The sequence below is a fragment of the Vigna unguiculata genome, chromosome 8 (genome assembly GCF_004118075.2).
Source record: "Vigna unguiculata cultivar IT97K-499-35 chromosome 8, ASM411807v1, whole genome shotgun sequence".
NCBI classification, from domain to species: Eukaryota; Viridiplantae; Streptophyta; class Magnoliopsida; order Fabales; family Fabaceae; genus Vigna; species Vigna unguiculata.
In genome coordinates this window covers 27,187,430-27,209,341 of record NC_040286.1, presented here as the reverse complement: position 1 = coordinate 27,209,341, position 21,912 = coordinate 27,187,430, and the positions used below count along the sequence as shown (strand labels likewise).

At 36.5% G+C, this 21,912-nt stretch overlaps 1 protein-coding gene across 3 annotated transcripts; it reads left to right on the top strand.

Moving 5' to 3' along the window:
- Window positions 1-4,144: 4,144 nt before the first annotated feature.
- Window positions 4,145-20,640, top strand: LOC114194189 (serine/threonine-protein kinase CTR1). Of its 3 annotated transcripts, XM_028084284.1 has the most exons (16): window positions 4,152-5,548; window positions 5,640-5,941; window positions 6,065-6,209; window positions 6,339-6,454; window positions 6,851-7,029; window positions 7,181-7,273; window positions 7,367-7,678; window positions 7,763-7,803; window positions 8,040-8,108; window positions 18,478-18,578; window positions 18,682-18,766; window positions 18,859-18,957; window positions 19,051-19,119; window positions 19,625-19,756; window positions 19,950-20,044; window positions 20,288-20,640. In XM_028084284.1, exons 1-16 carry the CDS (start codon window positions 4,748-4,750, stop codon window positions 20,382-20,384), a joined length of 2,736 nt encoding a protein of 911 aa, XP_027940085.1. In that variant the 5' UTR covers window positions 4,152-4,747; the 3' UTR covers window positions 20,385-20,640. The 3 variants fall into 3 exon arrangements, with proteins under 3 accessions (XP_027940086.1, XP_027940084.1, XP_027940085.1); XM_028084283.1 differs by having other exon boundaries at window positions 4,150-5,548; window positions 7,181-7,678; XM_028084285.1 differs by lacking the exons at window positions 19,950-20,044; window positions 20,288-20,640 and having other exon boundaries at window positions 4,145-5,548; window positions 7,181-7,678; window positions 19,560-19,756.
- Window positions 20,641-21,912: the final 1,272 nt, after the last annotated feature.

Here is a 21,912-nt window from a genome sequence, read left to right as displayed (position 1 = left end):
AAAAGACAATCCCATCATGTGATAGTGGGAAATTTTCTATGAACTTAGGAACTCTTCACATTGGGCAATTTATAAAGTATATTACAATAGTGTACTACATCATAGGCAAATAAAAGCACAACGCAGTGGTTAAAACAGTGGGATTATAAATCATACTCTTGCTAATTAAGTCAATGCATGAAATGTTTTGTTCAAGATTAGCCAAACAAACTTGCTGTTTATGGTAATAGTTAATTAAACAATCTAGTTTTCAGTCATTATTTTATGTCTAATGTTGTTTGGTGTCTGTTTTTCATTGAATGATCACTATGTCCCCTTTTTAATTTAATGCCAGAATGAACCATACATTGAATCAGGAACTTGGACATGCTTTCTCGTGAAGATCCCTTTCTCTCTCATGTTTTTTTAATAAATCCATGAATCAGATATTTGTTTTTCTACTGCAACTTTTTTGTTTCAGATATGCCATTTCCGTTTTTAAGATTTAATTGCCTTTTATTTTTATAAAATACTTTTGATTTAGTCTTTTTTTAACTATAAAATGACAATGATAGAAACATTAAAATAGAGTAATTGGATATATTTGATCTGTTTGTTATCAAATCATTTGATTTAATAGATTCTATTTTAACCTCAATTTTCGAACATTACGTAGTTTAAAAATACACTTTAAAATTTTTCATATTTTATGAAATCTTTCTTACAAATCTTATGAAATCTTTCTCCACAAATTTGTTATAAAATTTTGTAATAATTTTTTTCATTATTTTAAGAATTTTAATTAATAAATAATTTTTTATATATAACTTTTTTATACAATTATAAAATTTATAATAAAATTTATAAGTATTTTTTATAAAATTTATTTTAAAAAATATTTTACATAAAATATTTTATAAAAAAATTAATAATAATTTATTAACAAATTGTTAGTATTTTTGATAGAAAAAAAAATCAAATTGACAAAAAATATATATTATTATAGTAGCGATACCCGTGTGGAACACAAATTCAGAACAAATTTCTTAAAGTTCAAACATCTTATAAATTAAATCTCGAAGATTAAACAATGTATTCTTTGCTTGCTAAAGAAAACATCAAGTAATAATTAATTTGGTCTATTCATAGATTTAAAATTTTATCAATTCACTCTCAATATTTTAAATTTAGAGTTTATGGAACCTTCAAGAACAATAGTTAATAGCATAAAAACAAAGGATTAACTATAAATAAACCAGTAACCAATATAAGACTTTCAAAGTTTAACTACTACACATGTCTTTTTCGTTATGACTAACGTTAAAGTTTACCCGTACATTATAATATTGTGTAAGTCATCCTAATTATATTTCATTTGTATAATTATGTACTATATTAATTTTCAATTTATGAAGACATGTATTGATGTGATTCATTCCACATACCACTCTATTTGTAGTATATTTTGTGCTGTTGGAATATTAATCAATCATGTTATTCTATATGCTCTTCTCTTCTAATTTTCTTTCTTTGACTTTAATAAAGTTGATTCTTTAGTATAATTTAGTTAAAAAAGAAACATTTTATCGAGATAATTGGAGCTATTAATCACTTTCTTAAAATATCAATAAGATAATGAAGCGTATATTTTTGGATACTTTTACTATATTGGTTATAAAGACATTATTCTACAAACACAATAATTTTATGACTGTTTTAAGTGGCATTTGTATCCATTATGTGCTTTAATCAATGTTTTTAAATACAACTATTTTTTATGTAGACAACTATATTTATATTTATTCATTGTGAATGTGAAGTTTATGTGTTTGGATTCTCTACTTTTTTTTTTTTATTGTCATAATACACTGATTACCACTAATTTTAACGTTTTAAAATATATTAAAAAAATATTTAAAATACCATCATAGTGTATTTTTAATGCTCAGCAAAAAATAGTACCAACAAATCTAGTAGAGAATCTGGACTCGAAGTTTATACATAAAATTTAAAGTTTCAATTTGTTAGATTTATTGAGATGTGGTTTCTTAAGAACTTAATAAGAGGTATATGTTGCTCAAACTTCTATGGTACAATAGAAAATTTTCAAGTAATGTAATTATAACGTGTATATGAAAACGTAGGAGAAAAGTATCATAAAATATGAAGAATCAAGATAACCTAAAAGTAATATAAAAAAAAAATAGATAAACAATTCTATAAAGGTGAGACATCTACCATTTATAATATATCACATAAAATACTGTGAAGATTTTCGGAAAGAAAATCCAAATAGATTTGACACAATGAATTATAAACAAATTCTTACACTACTCCTAATTAAAATTTTAAAAAATAGGTTTATGAGTTTTTATAATTATATATTATTCATGTTATTTATTTTTATTTAATATAAAACTTTCGATTCACGTTTGTTTTCCTAACAAATACAATATATTTAACTAAAGAACTATAACAATCAATTTAAAAGGTACATTGAGTTAATTTATAAATGGCCTAAGTTCTCTACATTTGACTCAATTGAGGTAGATAGATTCTAGGAAATGCGTTACATCAACTATTCAATTGAAAAATTTGATTACAAAAATTTAGGCAATTGATTAATTGGTTGAAATGTTGTTGCAAGATAATGAAAATATTTCAGTTTATACGTAAAAGTATGTCACGGTTCCTTGGCATATTCCAAGCATATGGACACGAGTTTATGGTCACATGTTATCATATCTCTTTCATAAAATCATAACTTCTTTTGGTAAGTATTGAATGATATAAAGTTCCTTTTGTGTCATATCAAGTTAAGTATAGATCTATGATTCATATTCAAGTTTAACTTCTTTTTCTTTTTTTTTGAAAAAAAAAAGCATATCGCTTAAAAACATCTCCATCCAAATACACACTATCAACTGTTTTGAAAAAAATATTATTACCATAGAGTGTTGGAATGTATTTGTTTACGTAAATAAAGTAATTGTTGAAAAGTAAATTTAAGTTTAACTCAATCCTAAAAAATAACTGATAAGATAAGATTTACATTTATTTATATATTATAATTTTTTTTAATGAATGTGAAACTTCTAATACACGTTCTCATATATATATATATATATATATATATATATATATATATATATATATATATATATATATATATATATATATATAAAGCTATAATGAGAATAGATATTAAATGAATTATCATCTGATAATTATACAATAACGAGTGAAATAATATATTCAATAAATAATAAACCATGTTATGATATATTCAAACTTATGACTCTAATATCATGTTAAAAAATAAAATTTAAGTCTAATTTAATATTACAAAATGAAGATAAAATTTACATACCTTCAACAATAATAAGATTGATCAATGGAAAAGAAATGTATATGTATAATAAATAATATAGTAAAATAAGAAATTAGAGTGAGAGATTATAGTTTTTAAAGGTGTGGGACATAGAGCCAAAATAAACGACAATCCGGCAGAGAGAGAGAGAGAGAGTGTACAAAAAGGGAAAGAAAATCTAAGCACGAGGAAGTATACCTGTTTAACGAAAAAACAAGTAGAAAAGCTTAGATTAGATTAAGATGCGGATTGGTTCACGCAGAGCAAGTGAATAAAGGAGCAGAAAGAGGAAAAACAATTAAAATTTCAACTCCAAAATAGTAACCCTAACCCCCTTTACAGCACACATAATACAAGACATTCATCCAACCATCAATATCACACTGCTGCACTCGTATCTCCCAAAAGTGTTACACTCCTCACATGCCACTATTGTATAAAATCAAATCAAAACAATCTTTAGTCACACTTATTTCGCGTCACAGAAAAAAATGGTAAGTGAGAAACAATGCACATGTAACCAAATCTAAGTTTAGCTCGCATATAATTTTTTCAAGTTAATAAAATAATATTGTAAGTGTTATTTCTTATTTTTCATTATTATTGTTTTCCCAAAAGAAAAGCGCGGCTCCTGACTGCAAAACTGCGCGCAGGTGCGCAGCGCGTGCGTTCGTTTACGTGTAGAAACCCCATTGGTGACCGCTTTACGTGTCGCAACATGACGAAGGGTGCGCACTAACTCCAGCAGGTGTACGTTAGCACTGACTTCACACTTTTTGATTCCCCATCCGTTGCAGCATTCCATGATCCCTCAACTAGCATGCCAACCCTTTCTTCTGCATAAAATACAACGTTCTCACAGCCATAGCTTCCACCAAATTTAACACTCTCTCTCTCTCTCTCTCTCTTTCTATTTCTCTCTCGTTCTTTCTGTTACGCTTTCCACCGCCTCGCAAACGCCATTTCTGAATTCGGTGCTGCTTTAGCAGCTGCTGCTGCTTCTTCTTATCGTTATTTTATTTATTTTATTGTTCTTTGAATTAAAAAAACTACTTCTGGGAACTCACGCTGCCTCCACGTTCTGCGAGGGGTCAATTGCTGCTGGCCTCGTCGTCATCGACTTTGGACGCACGTGCCAGATTTGAACGGAGTACATCATCCAATCCGCAACTCTCGGGACTGAACTGGAATACGCAACACACGGAGCTCCATGGCGGTTACTGTTATAAGGCAATAGCGTCTTTGTTTTTTGCTTCAGCGACGGAGAAGAGTGGTTCGTCTTCGCACGTGAGTGGTTGCACCTCCTTCGTGTGTGTTAAAAGAAGAAAGGTTGTTGTTGTTGTTGAGGTTGTTGGGATCACGGTTATTGAGTGAAGGAGGAGTCAGATTTTTCTGAACATGCCTCACAGAGCGACTTACTTTTTCCCGAGGCAGTTCCCGGAGAGGGGTTTGGATGAGTCTTCCAAGCAGAGATTGGATCATGAAAAGAGAAAACTCGTCAACTCTATCAAATCATCTGATACGACTTTTGCATATGAAAGCGACGCGCCGAAAAAGCCAACACCGATTCCCACGCCTGCTGCTAAAGACAACGACGACGTCGTTTTCTCATCCGGTAAGCAATCCGCAGTCTCCGACCTATTCACCGGTGCCGACAAGTTCCGCACCAAGCAGAAGCAAATCGCCGCCTTCTGCGATTGGTTGATCGACAAAAAGAAGGACATCAACCGACCTAGTCACCGTTTAAGGACCTATCCGAACGACGAGGAGGAGGAAGAAGATGAACGTGAGCTTCTGCTTCCACCGCCGCCGCCGCCTGCGTCGGCGGCCGCGCAGGTGGTGAAGGATGCTGTTGACCGGAGCTTCGATCGGCAGGTTTCTCTCCCGCGGTTGTCCAGCGGGAGCAGCTACGCCGGAAGCTTGTTCACGCTGGACGGCACCGCCACATTCTCCAGCGACGTTACGAAAGACGAAACGTCGTCGTTTCAAGTCTTTACTGAAGAAGACGCGAGAAAAAGGAAAGAAGAGGAAGAAAACGTAAAACTCAATACGGCTCAGAAGTATAAGGAGAGCTACTACCTGCAACTGACGTTGGCGCAGAGACTCTCTTTTTTAGCAAGCCTCGCTTCTGAACCTGTTCTCGCACTCGACGCTGGTCCCGAAACCTGGGACGCTGAATCCGTTTCGTATCGTTTATGGGTGCGTACTTACTATGGACAACGAAACGAAACTACACTTGCTGCAGCTGTAGATTATCGTTTAGTAACTTGTTCTTTTGGTTGATTTTCAGGTGAGTGGATGTTTGTCGTACACGGACAAGATATCTGACGGATTTTACAACATACTGGGGATGAATCCATACCTGTGGGTGATGTGCAATGATGTTGAGGAAGAAGGGAAGCGTTTACCGACGCTGATGGCGCTTAAGGCGGTTGAACCTAGCGAGACTTCCATAGAGGTAGTTTTTTTCGATAGACAAGAGGACTCTCGGCTTAAGCAGCTTCAAGATAAAGCTCAGGAGTTGTATTCTGCTTCGGAGAACGCGTTGGTGCTGGTGGAGAAACTCGGAAAACTCGTTGCCATATGCATGGGGTAAGATAATATCGTAAGAGTACGATACACCGTCCTTTTTACCTTTTTTACGTCCTTTTTGATTATTATTATTATTATTTTCATTGTTTTTTTGCTTATTTGTGTTGAATGGTGTGTGCGAAGGGGTACGTTTCCTGTGGAGCAAGGAGATCTACACAAGCGGTGGAAGTTGGTTAGCAAGAGGTTGAGGAACTTTCACCAATGTGTTGTGCTTCCTGTTGGTAGCTTATCCAGTGGACTCTGTAGGCATCGCGCGATTCTCTTCAAGGTGAAGAATATGATTCTTTGTTGTTGTATCATTTGAAAACGACGTGTTAGTCTTTCCTATTGATTTTCGTAATCTATATTTACTCATTTCAAATAATTAATTATTTTTATTTGGGTTTTTCGGATGTAGAGATTGGCAGATTACATTGGTTTGCCATGCCGCATTGCCCGAGGTTGTAGATACTGTGTTTCAGATCATAGATCGTCCTGCCTTGTCAAGATTAAAGATGACAGACAGCTCTCAAGGTTAGCGCAATGGTCCTTTTTTTGCTTTGTTCTTCTGAGTTTTGTTTTGATACTAAAGTTAAACAAAATATGTCTCTGTCCACGTACTTTTGCTTTGGTGATAATCGTAGCGGGTCGCTTCAGTTGTTATGATCATTTTTACTTTTTCTTGCCCCAGAGTTCCATTGTTAATTTTACCTGTACCTTTTCATAATCATCTAGATTTGCCGGGTTTCATTGTCCTTACAAATTTGTGGATTGTTAAGTTGTATGTTTCACCTTTCTGTTTTGATTTTTTGTTTCAAAATTTTGGCTTCAGACCGATGATTTATTGAGATTGTTGAACATTCAGTTAACTGTTATAGTCTTCTAGATCACCTTATCAAGAACCTGACGTTTATTTCATATTTTCGACAGAGAATATGTAGTTGATCTGGTTGGAGAACCAGGAAATATCCTTGGGCCAGATTCCTCAATTAACGGAGCATATGCGTCATCAATACCTTCCCCATTTCAAATTTCTCATTTGAAAGAATCCCAATCTCCATATGTGGATGCTACAGCATGTTCTCAATCTCTTGATAACACTTATTCAGGTGTGTTGTGCTTTATATATACCTGGAAATGTGGTCTTTCTACTCCTTATTTCAAGTACATAATCCATGTAGCCGTTAATCTCGATACATTCCTTCAGAGGCCATTCCTTTTCTCTGAAGTTTTTCTTAGTTGTTACTCAATATCTTGCAGGCTTTGTACAAGAAGATCAACGAGTTGACGAAACTGATCGACAGAAAAATAATAATGGCTCTATTTATTCTGCAATAGATCAAACTCGTGGAGGTACAGAACAACCTCTATTTCCTTGTGGCTTGAAAGGGAATGATAAGGAATGTGCTGTTCTGGGTTTATTAAATTTTCCTCCCATCTATGAAGGTGTTTCTGAAGATCTCGACGAAGTCTCTGGAGCACCAATCCATGAATACCCTAGGCTCAGTAAAGATTCAGTTGTAGTTATAGAAGCTTCCAAAGAGATCGTTGTAAAGGGGAGTTCTGGGGTAAAAAGCATCTATAAGCAATCTATACTGAGCTCATCCACCGAACCAGAACAGGAACACGTAAAAAATAAACTTGAAAATCAGGGTGCTGGTAATATTCCAAGATACTTGAATCTTGAACCGTCACTTGCAATGGACTGGCTTGAGATACCATGGGACGATTTACGAATCAAAGAGCGTGTTGGTGCTGGTAAATTTTCTGCTTCCTGTTTGTTTTTTAGAGCACGCGACTAGCCTGGTGACTTCGAATCTAATTTATCTTCTCTCTGTGTAGGATCATTTGGGACAGTGTATCGTGCTGAATGGCATGGATCGGTAAGTTTTAATACGTACTTATGCACAAACACGTTGGTGAATGTTACTTCGTATTGTTTTTGTAGTCCCTAATTTCTTAAGTCTGATTGATTGCTGTTGATTGCATGATGACTTTATTGTATCAAACCAGTGACATATCTCGTATTGTCTCCCTGAATAAATATTTTCAATACAGCTTATTAATTTTCTATTATAATTTTCACTCATAATGGTGTACTGTGGTTTTAAAATTGCAGGATGTTGCTGTCAAGGTTTTAACAGTTCAGGATTTCCAGGATGATCAGTTGAAAGAATTTCTGAGAGAGGTTAGTGATGGGGAAAACAATAACAAACAATATACCAGAGAATGCAGCGGATATAATTTCCCCTAACTTGCAAGAATCTATGAGGAGCAATAATCAAAGAGCAGCAATAATAAACCACCAAAAGCACAAATAAAGGCACCAAGATTTTTAACGTGGAAAACCCCTCAAATCAAGGGTAAAAACCACGAGTCGTCCAGACCAAAGAAATAGCTTCACTATGATCAACAAGAGTACAAAAGAGTCTTAATCAATAGCACAAATTAGTGCCAACACCCAACCAAATAACAAAGCAACAAAGCTTTCAAATAGAGAAGAACAAGAGAGGAAAACCTCTACAAATCACTGCTGCAGTGCGAAATTAATATCTCCCAACTCAGACCTCGTATCAAAGATCCGACCGGTCAGAATGAAGAGCAATGAGTTCCGAACCTGCTGTAAAAATTTCAGCCCGATCCAACGGTGAACGAATCCGCAGCGCCGAATTTACTGCGACAGCTCTATGAAAAACGTGAACAGAATTTTCCCTCTACCTCTCCCTCTATGTGTTAGGGCTTTCAGTGTATTCTGACTCTATTGTTCTGCCTCTCTCTTTATTTTATAGCCTCCTCTCCACTAGGTTTAAGTGAGACATGGGCTTCTCAAATTTTGGGCCTTTTCTCCACATAGGAAGGGAGCCCAATACCCAACAAATCTCCCCCTCACAACTATGTGGAGATAACCGCCAAACCGGCGATCTCACAACAAACTTCAAACTTTCCTCTTGGCAATGCTTTAGTCATCATATCAGCACCATTATCATCTGTATGAACCTTTTTCAACTCCAACAACTTAGCATCCAAAGCATCACGTATCCAATGATACCTCACATCAATATGTTTGGATCTAGAATGAAAAGTTGGATTCTTACCAAGATGGATAGCACTTTGGCTATCAACAAACAATGAATAGTTATCTTGCCTAAAACCAAGCTCCTGCAAGAATTTCTTCAACCATAACACCTCCTTGCATGCTTCAGTAATAGCAATGAACTCTGCTTCTGTAGTAGACAACGCTACACACCTTTGTAGTCTTGATTGCCAAGCCACAGCTCCCCCTGCAAACTTTATCAAATAGCCCGAAGTGGACTTTCTGGAATCAATATCCCCAGCCATATCTGAGTCTGAGTAACCCATCAAAGTAGGTTTATCACCTCCAAAACAAAGCTTCATATCAACTGTACCATGAAGATACCTCAAAATCCATTTCACAGCATTCCAATGCTCTCTACCTGGGTTTGACAAAAATCGACTAACTGTACCAACAGCATGTGCAATATCTGGTCTTGTACACACCATCGCATACATCAAACTGCCCACCGCAGATGCATAAGGAACTCTACTCATATTGGTCTTCTCAACTTCATTTGAAGGACTCTGTTTAACACTCAGTTTAAAATGAGTAGCAAGAGGAGTACTCACAGCTTTAGCATTTTCCATCTGGAATCTCTGCAACACCTTCCTAATGTATTGCTCTTGTGATAGATAAATCTTCTTTTCTCTCCTATCACGTGAGATATGTATGCCAAGAATCCTTTTAGCAGCTCCCAAGTCTTTCATGGCAAAAGACTCGCCAAGTGTCTTCTTTAACCTGTCAATTTTGGAAATATCTTTTCCAACAATAAGCATGTCATCAACATATAATAACAGGATAATAAAGTCATCATTAGAAAAACTTTTAACAAAGACACAATGATCAGAAGTAGTCTTCATGTAACCCTGCTCACACATAAAAGACTCAAACTTCTTATACCACTGCCTTGGAGCCTGCTTCAAACCGTATAGACTCTTCCTTAGTCTACACACATATTCTTCCTTGCCTTTAACAAGAAAACCATCAGGTTGCTTCATGTATATCTCTTCCTCCAAATTACCATGAAGGAAAGCTGTCTTCACATCCATCTGCTCAACCTCCAAATCAAGAGTAGCAGCTAAACTTAGCACAGTTCTGATGGATGACATTTTCACCACAGGTGAGAAAATCTCATTGAAATCAACACCCTTTTTCTGTCTGAAACCTTTCACCACTAATATGGCCTTGTACCTTGGAAGTGTAGAATTTGAATCTTGTTTCACCCTGAAAATCCACCTAGTTTCCAATGCCCTTTTGCCCTTAGGCAATTTCACCAAGTCGTAAGTGTGATTATCATGCAAAGATTTCATCTCATCTTGCATTGCATCCAGCCACTGTTTCTTCTCTTCACTATCCAAAGCCTCTTCAAAACACTCAGGTTCTCCACCGTCAGTCAAGGTTATGTACTCATCACAGGAATACCTTGTAGAAGGTTGTTTTTGTCTATTAGACCTCCTGAGTTGGACTTGAGGTGATTCAGGTATATCACCAAGATCGTCATCATCATCATGTTCCTCTTGAGCATCATCAATTGGAACCTCTACTCCACTTCCAAACTGTTGATCATCAACATCACCATGTTGCTCATTGTCTTGAGCTTCCGTTTCAACATTCTCCAAATTGTGAGTGGGCAACCTCATCGGATTACCATCAGTGAGATTACTATCTTTCTCGGGTGTGGTCTTCTCCACCTTATCAATGTCTTCAATGGTCTGGTCTTCCATGAATTGTACATCACGACTTCTAACAAGCTTCTTCTCAACAGGATCATAAAACCTGTAGCCAAATTCATCCTCACCATAGCCAATAAAGATACATTGCCTTGTCTTTTTATCTAACTTGGATCTTTCATCCTTAGGAACATGAACAAATGCCCTGCAACCAAAGACACGCAAATGATCATAGCTAACATTCTTACCAAACCAAATTTTGTCTGGCACCTCAGTATTCAAAGCAACTGCGGGACTGAGATTAATAACATGCACAGCTGCAAGCAATGCCTCTCCCCAAAAGTGCTTAGGCAACTTTGCTTCTGAAAGCATACATGTAACCCTTTCAGCCAAGGTCCTGTTCATCCTCTCCGCTAGACCATTCAACTGAGGAGTTTTAGGAGGAGTCTTCTCGTGTCTAATACCATGCTGCCTGCAATAAACATCAAAAGGTCCACGGTACTCACCACCATTATCACTACGGATGCATTTCAGCTTCTTACCTGATTGCCTCTCAACCATAACATGAAATTCCTTGAACTTTTCAAGTACTTGACCTTTCCGCTGAAGAGCATAGACCCATAGCTTCCTGGAACAATCATCAATAAAAGTAACAAAGTAAAGTGCACCACTAAATGACTTTACCTTTAATGGGCCACAAACGTCAGAATGCACCAATTCAAGTAATTCTGACTTCCTTGAGGGTGGATGCTTCTTAAAAGATACTCTGGTTTGTTTACCAGCCATGCAATGAGAACATTTCTCCAATTCTGCATTTCTCAATCCCATAAGCACATCCTTTTTAGCTAAGCAGTTAAGCCCTTTCTCACTTATATGACCAAGCCTCCGGTGCCACAAAGATGCCTCCATATACATAGCATTCACACTGTCTTTAGCAACCAAAGCTTTAGTCCAATACAATTTAGATTGTTTCTCCCCTCTGGCCATAACCAAGTTACCTTTAGTGAGCTTCCATTTACTAGAACCAAAGTGATTGTCATAACCACAATCATCAAGCAACTGCACAGAGATTAAATTAAAACGAACATCCGGAGCATGTTTGACTCCTTTAAGCAACAACTGCACTCCCATGTTGGTTTGCAGGCAAACATCACCAACACCAATCACTTTAGACTCACCATCATTACCCATCTTCAACACTCCAAAATCACCAGAAGTGTAAGATGTGAAGAACTCCTTCCTAGGTGTAACATGCAGTGTAGCACCACTATCAATAATCCACATGCTCTCATCAGATACAAGATTAACGGACTCAAAGTCACGAAGAAGAACAAGATCACCATCTGTAGCAGTAGTGACACGATCATCATCATCATGATCATTCTCTCTCTGTTTGCCCTTCTTGTCTTTGTTCTCCTTTTTCCACTTAAAACAGTATTTCTGAATGTGTCCAGTTTTATGACAAAAATGGCACTCTAAATTCTTGTATCTTGACTTGGACTTGCTCCTACTCTTCTCTCTACCACCTTTATGTTCCTTTTTCTGACTTCTCCCCCTAGCTTCTGTAACAAGCATCTCAGACTGAGATGAAGAACCATGTGCCTTCCTTCTCATCTCTTCATTAAGAGCACCGCTCTTTGCCATCTGAAAAGAAACAACACCATTCGAGGCAGAGTTCGTAATTGAAACCCGAAATACCTCCCAAGACTCTGGTAGAGTATTAAGCAACCATAATCCCATAACTTCGTCATCAAACTTTATGCTCATTCCTGACAATTGATCTAGGAGCCCTTGAAACTCATTTAAGTGATCAGAAATAGAAGAATTCTCCCTGTACCTCAAATTCATCAAGCAATTTAACAAATACAATTTATTATTGCCCGACTTAGAAGCATACAAAGACTCAATCTTCTCCCACAAAGCTCTGGCATGTGTCTCATTAGCAATATGATTATAAACATTATCTTCAACATATTGCCGAATAAAACCACATACCTGTTGGTGCTCAAAGTCCCATTCTTCTTCAGACATAGAATCTGGCTTCTGTGTAGCAAAGACCGGAAGATGCAATTTCTTGACAAATAATAAATCTTTCATCTTGCCCTTCCACAAATGATAATTTGTACCATTCAAAGCAACCATCTTTGCATTTGCCTCCATCATTCAAGCAAGTAAATATAGCCCAACCAAGAGCTCTGATGCCACTCTGATGGGGAAAACAATAACAAACAATATACCAGAGAATGCAGCGGATATAATTTCCCCTAACTTGCAAGAATCTATGAGGAGCAATAATCAAAGAGCAGCAATAATAAACCACCAAAAGCACAAATAAAGGCACCAAGATTTTTAACGTGGAAAACCCCTCAAATCAAGGGTAAAAACCACGAGTCGTCCAGACCAAAGAAATAGCTTCACTATGATCAACAAGAGTACAAAAGAGTCTTAATCAATAGCACAAATTAGTGCCAACACCCAACCAAATAACAAAGCAACAAAGCTTTCAAATAGAGAAGAACAAGAGAGGAAAACCTCTACAAATCACTGCTGCAGTGCGAAATTAATATCTCCCAACTCAGACCTCGTATCAAAGATCCGACCGGTCAGAATGAAGAGCAATGAGTTCCGAACCTGCTGTAAAAATTTCAGCCCGATCCAACGGTGAACGAATCCGCAGCGCCGAATTTACTGCGACAGCTCTATGAAAAACGTGAACAGAATTTTCCCTCTACCTCTCCCTCTATGTGTTAGGGCTTTCAGTGTATTCTGACTCTATTGTTCTGCCTCTCTCTTTATTTTATAGCCTCCTCTCCACTAGGTTTAAGTGAGACATGGGCTTCTCAAATTTTGGGCCTTTTCTCCACATAGGAAGGGAGCCCAATACCCAACAAATCTCCCCCTCACAACTATGTGGAGATAACCGCCAAACCGGCGATCTCACAACAAACTTCAAACTTTCCTCTTGGCAATGCTTTAGTCATCATATCAGCACCATTATCATCTGTATGAACCTTTTTCAACTCCAACAACTTAGCATCCAAAGCATCACGTATCCAATGATACCTCACATCAATATGTTTGGATCTAGAATGAAAAGTTGGATTCTTACCAAGATGGATAGCACTTTGGCTATCAACAAACAATGAATAGTTATCTTGCCTAAAACCAAGCTCCTGCAAGAATTTCTTCAACCATAACACCTCCTTGCATGCTTCAGTAATAGCAATGAACTCTGCTTCTGTAGTAGACAACGCTACACACCTTTGTAGTCTTGATTGCCAAGCCACAGCTCCCCCTGCAAACTTTATCAAATAGCCCGAAGTGGACTTTCTGGAATCAATATCCCCAGCCATATCTGAGTCTGAGTAACCCATCAAAGTAGGTTTATCACCTCCAAAACAAAGCTTCATATCAACTGTACCATGAAGATACCTCAAAATCCATTTCACAGCATTCCAATGCTCTCTACCTGGGTTTGACAAAAATCGACTAACTGTACCAACAGCATGTGCAATATCTGGTCTTGTACACACCATCGCATACATCAAACTGCCCACCGCAGATGCATAAGGAACTCTACTCATATTGGTCTTCTCAACTTCATTTGAAGGACTCTGTTTAACACTCAGTTTAAAATGAGTAGCAAGAGGAGTACTCACAGCTTTAGCATTTTCCATCTGGAATCTCTGCAACACCTTCCTAATGTATTGCTCTTGTGATAGATAAATCTTCTTTTTTCTCCTATCACGTGAGATATGTATGCCAAGAATCCTTTTAGCAGCTCCCAAGTCTTTCATGGCAAAAGACTCGCCAAGTGTCTTCTTTAACCTGTCAATTTTGGAAATATCTTTTCCAACAATAAGCATGTCATCAACATATAATAACAGGATAATAAAGTCATCATTAGAAAAACTTTTAACAAAGACACAATGATCAGAAGTAGTCTTCATGTAACCCTGCTCACACATAAAAGACTCAAACTTCTTATACCACTGCCTTGGAGCCTGCTTCAAACCGTATAGACTCTTCCTTAGTCTACACACATATTCTTCCTTGCCTTTAACAAGAAAACCATCAGGTTGCTTCATGTATATCTCTTCCTCCAAATTACCATGAAGGAAAGCTGTCTTCACATCCATCTGCTCAACCTCCAAATCAAGAGTAGCAGCTAAACTTAGCACAGTTCTGATGGATGACATTTTCACCACAGGTGAGAAAATCTCATTGAAATCAACACCCTTTTTCTGTCTGAAACCTTTCACCACTAATCTGGCCTTGTACCTTGGAAGTGTAGAATTTGAATCTTGTTTCACCCTGAAAATCCACCTAGTTTCCAATGCCCTTTTGCCCTTAGGCAATTTCACCAAGTCGTAAGTGTGATTATCATGCAAAGATTTCATCTCATCTTGCATTGCATCCAGCCACTGTTTCTTCTCTTCACTATCCAAAGCCTCTTCAAAACACTCAGGTTCTCCACCGTCAGTCAAGGTTATGTACTCATCACAGGAATACCTTGTAGAAGGTTGTTTTTGTCTATTAGACCTCCTGAGTTGGACTTGAGGTGATTCAGGTATATCACCAAGATCGTCATCATCATCATGTTCCTCTTGAGCATCATCAATTGGAACCTCTACTCCACTTCCAAACTGTTGATCATCAACATCACCATGTTGCTCATTGTCTTGAGCTTCCGTTTCAACATTCTCCAAATTGTGAGTGGGCAACCTCATCGGATTACCATCAGTGAGATTACTATCTTTCTCGGGTGTGGTCTTCTCCACCTTATCAATGTCTTCAATGGTCTGGTCTTCCATGAATTGTACATCACGACTTCTAACAAGCTTCTTCTCAACAGGATCATAAAACCTGTAGCCAAATTCATCCTCACCATAGCCAATAAAGATACATTGCCTTGTCTTTTTATCTAACTTGGATCTTTCATCCTTAGGAACATGAACAAATGCCCTGCAACCAAAGACACGCAAATGATCATAGCTAACATTCTTACCAAACCAAATTTTGTCTGGCACCTCAGTATTCAAAGCAACTGCGGGACTGAGATTAATAACATGCACAGCTGCAAGCAATGCCTCTCCCCAAAAGTGCTTAGGCAACTTTGCTTCTGAAAGCATACATGTAACCCTTTCAGCCAAGGTCCTGTTCATCCTCTCCGCTAGACCATTCAACTGAGGAGTTTTAGGAGGAGTCTTCTCGTGTCTAATACCATGCTGCCTGCAATAAACATCAAAAGGTCCACGGTACTCACCACCATTATCACTACGGATGCATTTCAGCTTCTTACCTGATTGCCTCTCAACCATAACATGAAATTCCTTGAACTTTTCAAGTACTTGACCTTTCCGCTGAAGAGCATAGACCCATAGCTTCCTGGAACAATCATCAATAAAAGTAACAAAGTAAAGTGCACCACTAAATGACTTTACCTTTAATGGGCCACAAACGTCAGAATGCACCAATTCAAGTAATTCTGACTTCCTTGAGGGTGGATGCTTCTTAAAAGATACTCTGGTTTGTTTACCAGCCATGCAATGAGAACATTTCTCCAATTCTGCATTTCTCAATCCCATAAGCACATCCTTTTTAGCTAAGCAGTTAAGCCCTTTCTCACTTATATGACCAAGCCTCCGGTGCCACAAAGATGCCTCCATATACATAGCATTCACACTGTCTTTAGCAACCAAAGCTTTAGTCCAATACAATTTAGATTGTTTCTCCCCTCTGGCCATAACCAAGTTACCTTTAGTGAGCTTCCATTTACTAGAACCAAAGTGATTGTCATAACCACAATCATCAAGCAACTGCACAGAGATTAAATTAAAACGAACATCCGGAGCATGTTTGACTCCTTTAAGCAACAACTGCACTCCCATGTTGGTTTGCAGGCAAACATCACCAACACCAATCACTTTAGACTCACCATCATTACCCATCTTCAACACTCCAAAATCACCAGAAGTGTAAGATGTGAAGAACTCCTTCCTAGGTGTAACATGCAGTGTAGCACCACTATCAATAATCCACATGCTCTCATCAGATACAAGATTAACGGACTCAAAGTCACGAAGAAGAACAAGATCACCATCTGTAGCAGTAGTGACACGATCATCATCATCATGATCATTCTCTCTCTGTTTGCCCTTCTTGTCTTTGTTCTCCTTTTTCCACTTAAAACAGTATTTCTGAATGTGTCCAGTTTTATGACAAAAATGGCACTCTAAATTCTTGTATCTTGACTTGGACTTGCTCCTACTCTTCTCTCTACCACCTTTATGTTCCTTTTTCTGACTTCTCCCCCTAGCTTCTGTAACAAGCATCTCAGACTGAGATGAAGAACCATGTGCCTTCCTTCTCATCTCTTCATTAAGAGCACCGCTCTTTGCCATCTGAAAAGAAACAACACCATTCGAGGCAGAGTTCGTAATTGAAACCCGAAATACCTCCCAAGACTCTGGTAGAGTATTAAGCAACCATAATCCCATAACTTCGTCATCAAACTTTATGCTCATTCCTGACAATTGATCTAGGAGCCCTTGAAACTCATTTAAGTGATCAGAAATAGAAGAATTCTCCCTGTACCTCAAATTCATCAAGCAATTTAACAAATACAATTTATTATTGCCCGACTTAGAAGCATACAAAGACTCAATCTTCTCCCACAAAGCTCTGGCATGTGTCTCATTAGCAATATGATTATAAACATTATCTTCAACATATTGCCGAATAAAACCACATACCTGTTGGTGCTCAAAGTCCCATTCTTCTTCAGACATAGAATCTGGCTTCTGTGTAGCAAAGACCGGAAGATGCAATTTCTTGACAAATAATAAATCTTTCATCTTGCCCTTCCACAAATGATAATTTGTACCATTCAAAGCAACCATCTTTGCATTTGCCTCCATCATTCAAGCAAGTAAATATAGCCCAACCAAGAGCTCTGATGCCACTCTGATGGGGAAAACAATAACAAACAATATACCAGAGAATGCAGCGGATATAATTTCCCCTAACTTGCAAGAATCTATGAGGAGCAATAATCAAAGAGCAGCAATAATAAACCACCAAAAGCACAAATAAAGGCACCAAGATTTTTAACGTGGAAAACCCCTCAAATCAAGGGTAAAAACCACGAGTCGTCCAGACCAAAGAAATAGCTTCACTATGATCAACAAGAGTACAAAAGAGTCTTAATCAATAGCACAAATTAGTGCCAACACCCAACCAAATAACAAAGCAACAAAGCTTTCAAATAGAGAAGAACAAGAGAGGAAAACCTCTACAAATCACTGCTGCAGTGCGAAATTAATATCTCCCAACTCAGACCTCGTATCAAAGATCCGACCGGTCAGAATGAAGAGCAATGAGTTCCGAACCTGCTGTAAAAATTTCAGCCCGATCCAACGGTGAACGAATCCGCAGCGCCGAATTTACTGCGACAGCTCTATGAAAAACGTGAACAGAATTTTCCCTCTACCTCTCCCTCTATGTGTTAGGGCTTTCAGTGTATTCTGACTCTATTGTTCTGCCTCTCTCTTTATTTTATAGCCTCCTCTCCACTAGGTTTAAGTGAGACATGGGCTTCTCAAATTTTGGGCCTTTTCTCCACATAGGAAGGGAGCCCAATACCCAACAGTTAGTTTCGTGTCGCCCCTAAAGTTATATCCCTTTTTGTATCCTTATGTTGAGTACAATAATGTTGGGAATTCATTTTGCAAAAACACTTCTCTGGTTCCTTATCTAATGGGGCAAACGAAGCAAGTTAATATTCAAGTTGATATTTTCATTGTTTTTAGGTTGCCATAATGAAACGAGTTCGTCATCCAAATGTGGTGCTTTTCATGGGTGCGGTTACTAAACGTCCACATCTATCTATAGTAACAGAATATTTGCCTAGGTAATCCATCCAACCCTCTTTTACAGTAAAATTATATTGAATTTCCTTTCGTAATGGTTTTAGTTGAGTGTCTTATTGTTGTTTCCTGGTGCATTTATGACAGGGGCAGTTTATTCCGCCTAATTCATAAGCCAGCATCTGGTGAAATTCTAGATCCTAGGAGAAGGTTACGAATGGCTTTAGACGTGGTTTGTGCCTGCCAGATACTGTTATTTTTCTTTGATCAATTGGATATTATATATTATGATGTATGATAGATACATAATTTATCTGATTGCAGGCTAAAGGGATAAATTATCTCCACTGTTTGAAGCCTCCAATTGTGCACTGGGATCTGAAAACCCCGAACTTGTTAGTGGACAGAAATTGGACTGTCAAGGTATGATGGAAACGATTGCGCACGCGAGTTTCTCACCGAGTTTTTGTAAAATAATTGTGCTAATAAATGATTTTTTTTCCCTTTCTTGCTCAGGTGTGTGATTTTGGATTGTCCAGATTTAAGGCGAACACTTTCTTGTCATCAAAATCTGTTGCTGGAACTGTACGTTTCTTGTTCTCAGATTATGTACATAAGCATGGTGATGACAAAAAAAATTATGCACGTTAGGTTTGAAAATTATTTGAGTAGCAATTTCAGGTTTGAAGTAAAGAGTTCAACTAATGTTGCTGACATGAGTGCTCCTCGTTCAAATAGACAACAGTCCTGTCATTTCTTATCAACGTTTCCTTTATAAGCTGGTGTTAGTGCTTAGTTCAATTATATAATAGTGATTCAGATAGATGGTTGATACCAGTATGTATGGTTGTCAATTGTTTGATGACAGTTCGGTCTTTGGGTAGGGATAATGTGTTTTTTTCAGGTGTGTTTTAAGGAAGTGATTTTTTGTCAAGCAAATTATCTGGTTTAGTAGGTTCTGCATGTTGGTGTTGATAGATGCAATTTTCTTTCAACAAAGTGGTCATTCTATTAATATTTTGCAGGTTGAACTTTCACTTCAGGTGCCACATCTTCAATAAGTGTGTAACTCTCTTAATTTTATTTTCAGCCCGAGTGGATGGCTCCAGAATTTCTTCGTGGAGAACCTTCAAATGAGAAGTCTGATGTTTACAGTTTTGGAGTTATCCTGTGGGAACTTGTGACCCTGCAACAACCGTGGAATGGACTTAGCCATGCCCAGGTAAATTTTCTGAGCATTCAGGTCTGAATTTGTTATGCTTAAAGTTGATTTTTCTTGCTTAATAATTTCATTTGAGGTATCACTACAAGAAATTATAAATTTAAAACTTAGCAGGAACTATAACGGAACGAGGCGTAATGCAAATTGACGTAATTCGTCAGTTTTTTAAAGTGATATTTATGTGTACGTTCAGGTAGTTGGAGCTGTCGCCTTCCAGAATAGGAGGCTTGCTATCCCTCCAAACATTTCCCCAGCGTTGGCCTCTCTCATGGAAGCTTGTTGGGCTGAGTAAGTGTTATATTTGCCATTTCTTCTGTTTATGGGAATTTCCGAACTACCAATAACTCATTTACATTAATACTAACAGGCTTTTTTGTGCGTTATTATTGCACTTGGTTTATTTTGCATTTAAGTAGTTGAGTGAATGAATTTCATTTTGGAATATTGTTGAGTAAAGGATTAGTAATTTTGATTTTAGCCTTCTGATTTAGAATTTGAGTTGGTTTGTGACGGTTGGTAATTTTTGCACAGTAAACCTGGTGATCGGCCATCATTTGGAAGCATAGTTGAATCTCTAAAGAAGCTACTGAAGTCACCCGCTGATGCGATTAAAATGGGAGGGAAATAACATATGTAGTAGGCTGCCCATAATTGAGGATTTTTGTTGATGAAATTTATTAACCTAACCCTCCCTTGTTCATGTACTCCTATTGATGATGGCATGAAGCCCTTTTGATTGTTTCTTGCAATTGTATATCGATCGGTTCATTCATGCCAACCAATTTCCTGTGGGCAGCAATCAAGTCTGTGGTAACTTTTAAATCATGACCTCAAGCTCTTTTATCTATAGCTTTGAGATCAATAAAATATTTTGCAACTTGGAATTTCTCTTCTTTTTTTTTTTTTTTCAGTAGTAATCGTTTTGGCATTCTGTAATCTCATCTTGTCTGAAGCTGATAATCCCAAATCTGGAAAAGCTATGATCTTTCCATGTAGCTTTCATTCATTCCAGTGGTGAACTTGTTGATTTCTTCTGAAATCATATTATACTGAACAATGCAAATTAGTTGCAGGGTAGGATGTAATTGAACATAACTCTAACGCCTCGTAACACTGCGCAGATTTGGAAAGAACGTTTATACATATTTCGTTTTAAGTGTAATTAATTTTATTATAAATATTTTGTCAATATTTACCACTAATCGATAATGCTTCAAAACATAACCTAATAACCTAATAATTATGTTTAATTATGTGTAGTTTTGAAAAAAAAAAATTGTATGTATTCAATGTAACGATTCAATTACAACTTATAAGTGCTATCGATAAATATTCAGCTCATGGGAATAGTTCATAAAGGATAGAAATTTATATATGTACAGGTCTCCTAATAATATGAATTTTTTTAAAAAGAAAGTATTTTAAAAGAAATAAAGGACCAACTATTACATAACATAAATATTCATATTTATACTATAAATTATGAATTCAATTACACATCTTCATTGCAGTCTCAATATCACTCTACATTACATTTTTTTTGTGAACTTGAGGAAACTCCCATTTTGATATATCTTTCCTTTCGTTGGTGGAGCTGGAGAAATATCATGGAAAAAAAAAAAGTGAAAACAATCTCTTAGGGGAGACTTGTTACATGTTTTGATGTCACAATTCAAATTCAAACTAACAGTGATAAAAAGGTCAATTCATATTAAAAAGAGTTCGTCTTAAAAAGAGATGGATTGGATTAAATTTTAATTCATTAATTTATTTTGGTTCATCTAATTGAATCAATTAATTTGATAAACCAAAATATTAGTCATCCCATTTTTAAAAAATTAAAAAAATTAATTTTATATAGTATATAATAATATAATAATTTAAATTATAAATATTTAAAAATTAAATTTTAATTATTACATGTAATATAATAATTATTTTATTTTATCTAATTAAAAATATTAACTAATTAATTTAAAATTTAAATTATTTTATTATATTAAATATATTTCTAATATTAATTTTTATGTATAAATAAACAAATTTTAAAAATTAAAAATTAAAAAATTTTGAAAACAAAAAAAGTTTAAAAAAAAGAAGAAATTGATGGATTAGTCCGGTCCGATGTTAGCCTATCTTATATATAACAAAATATG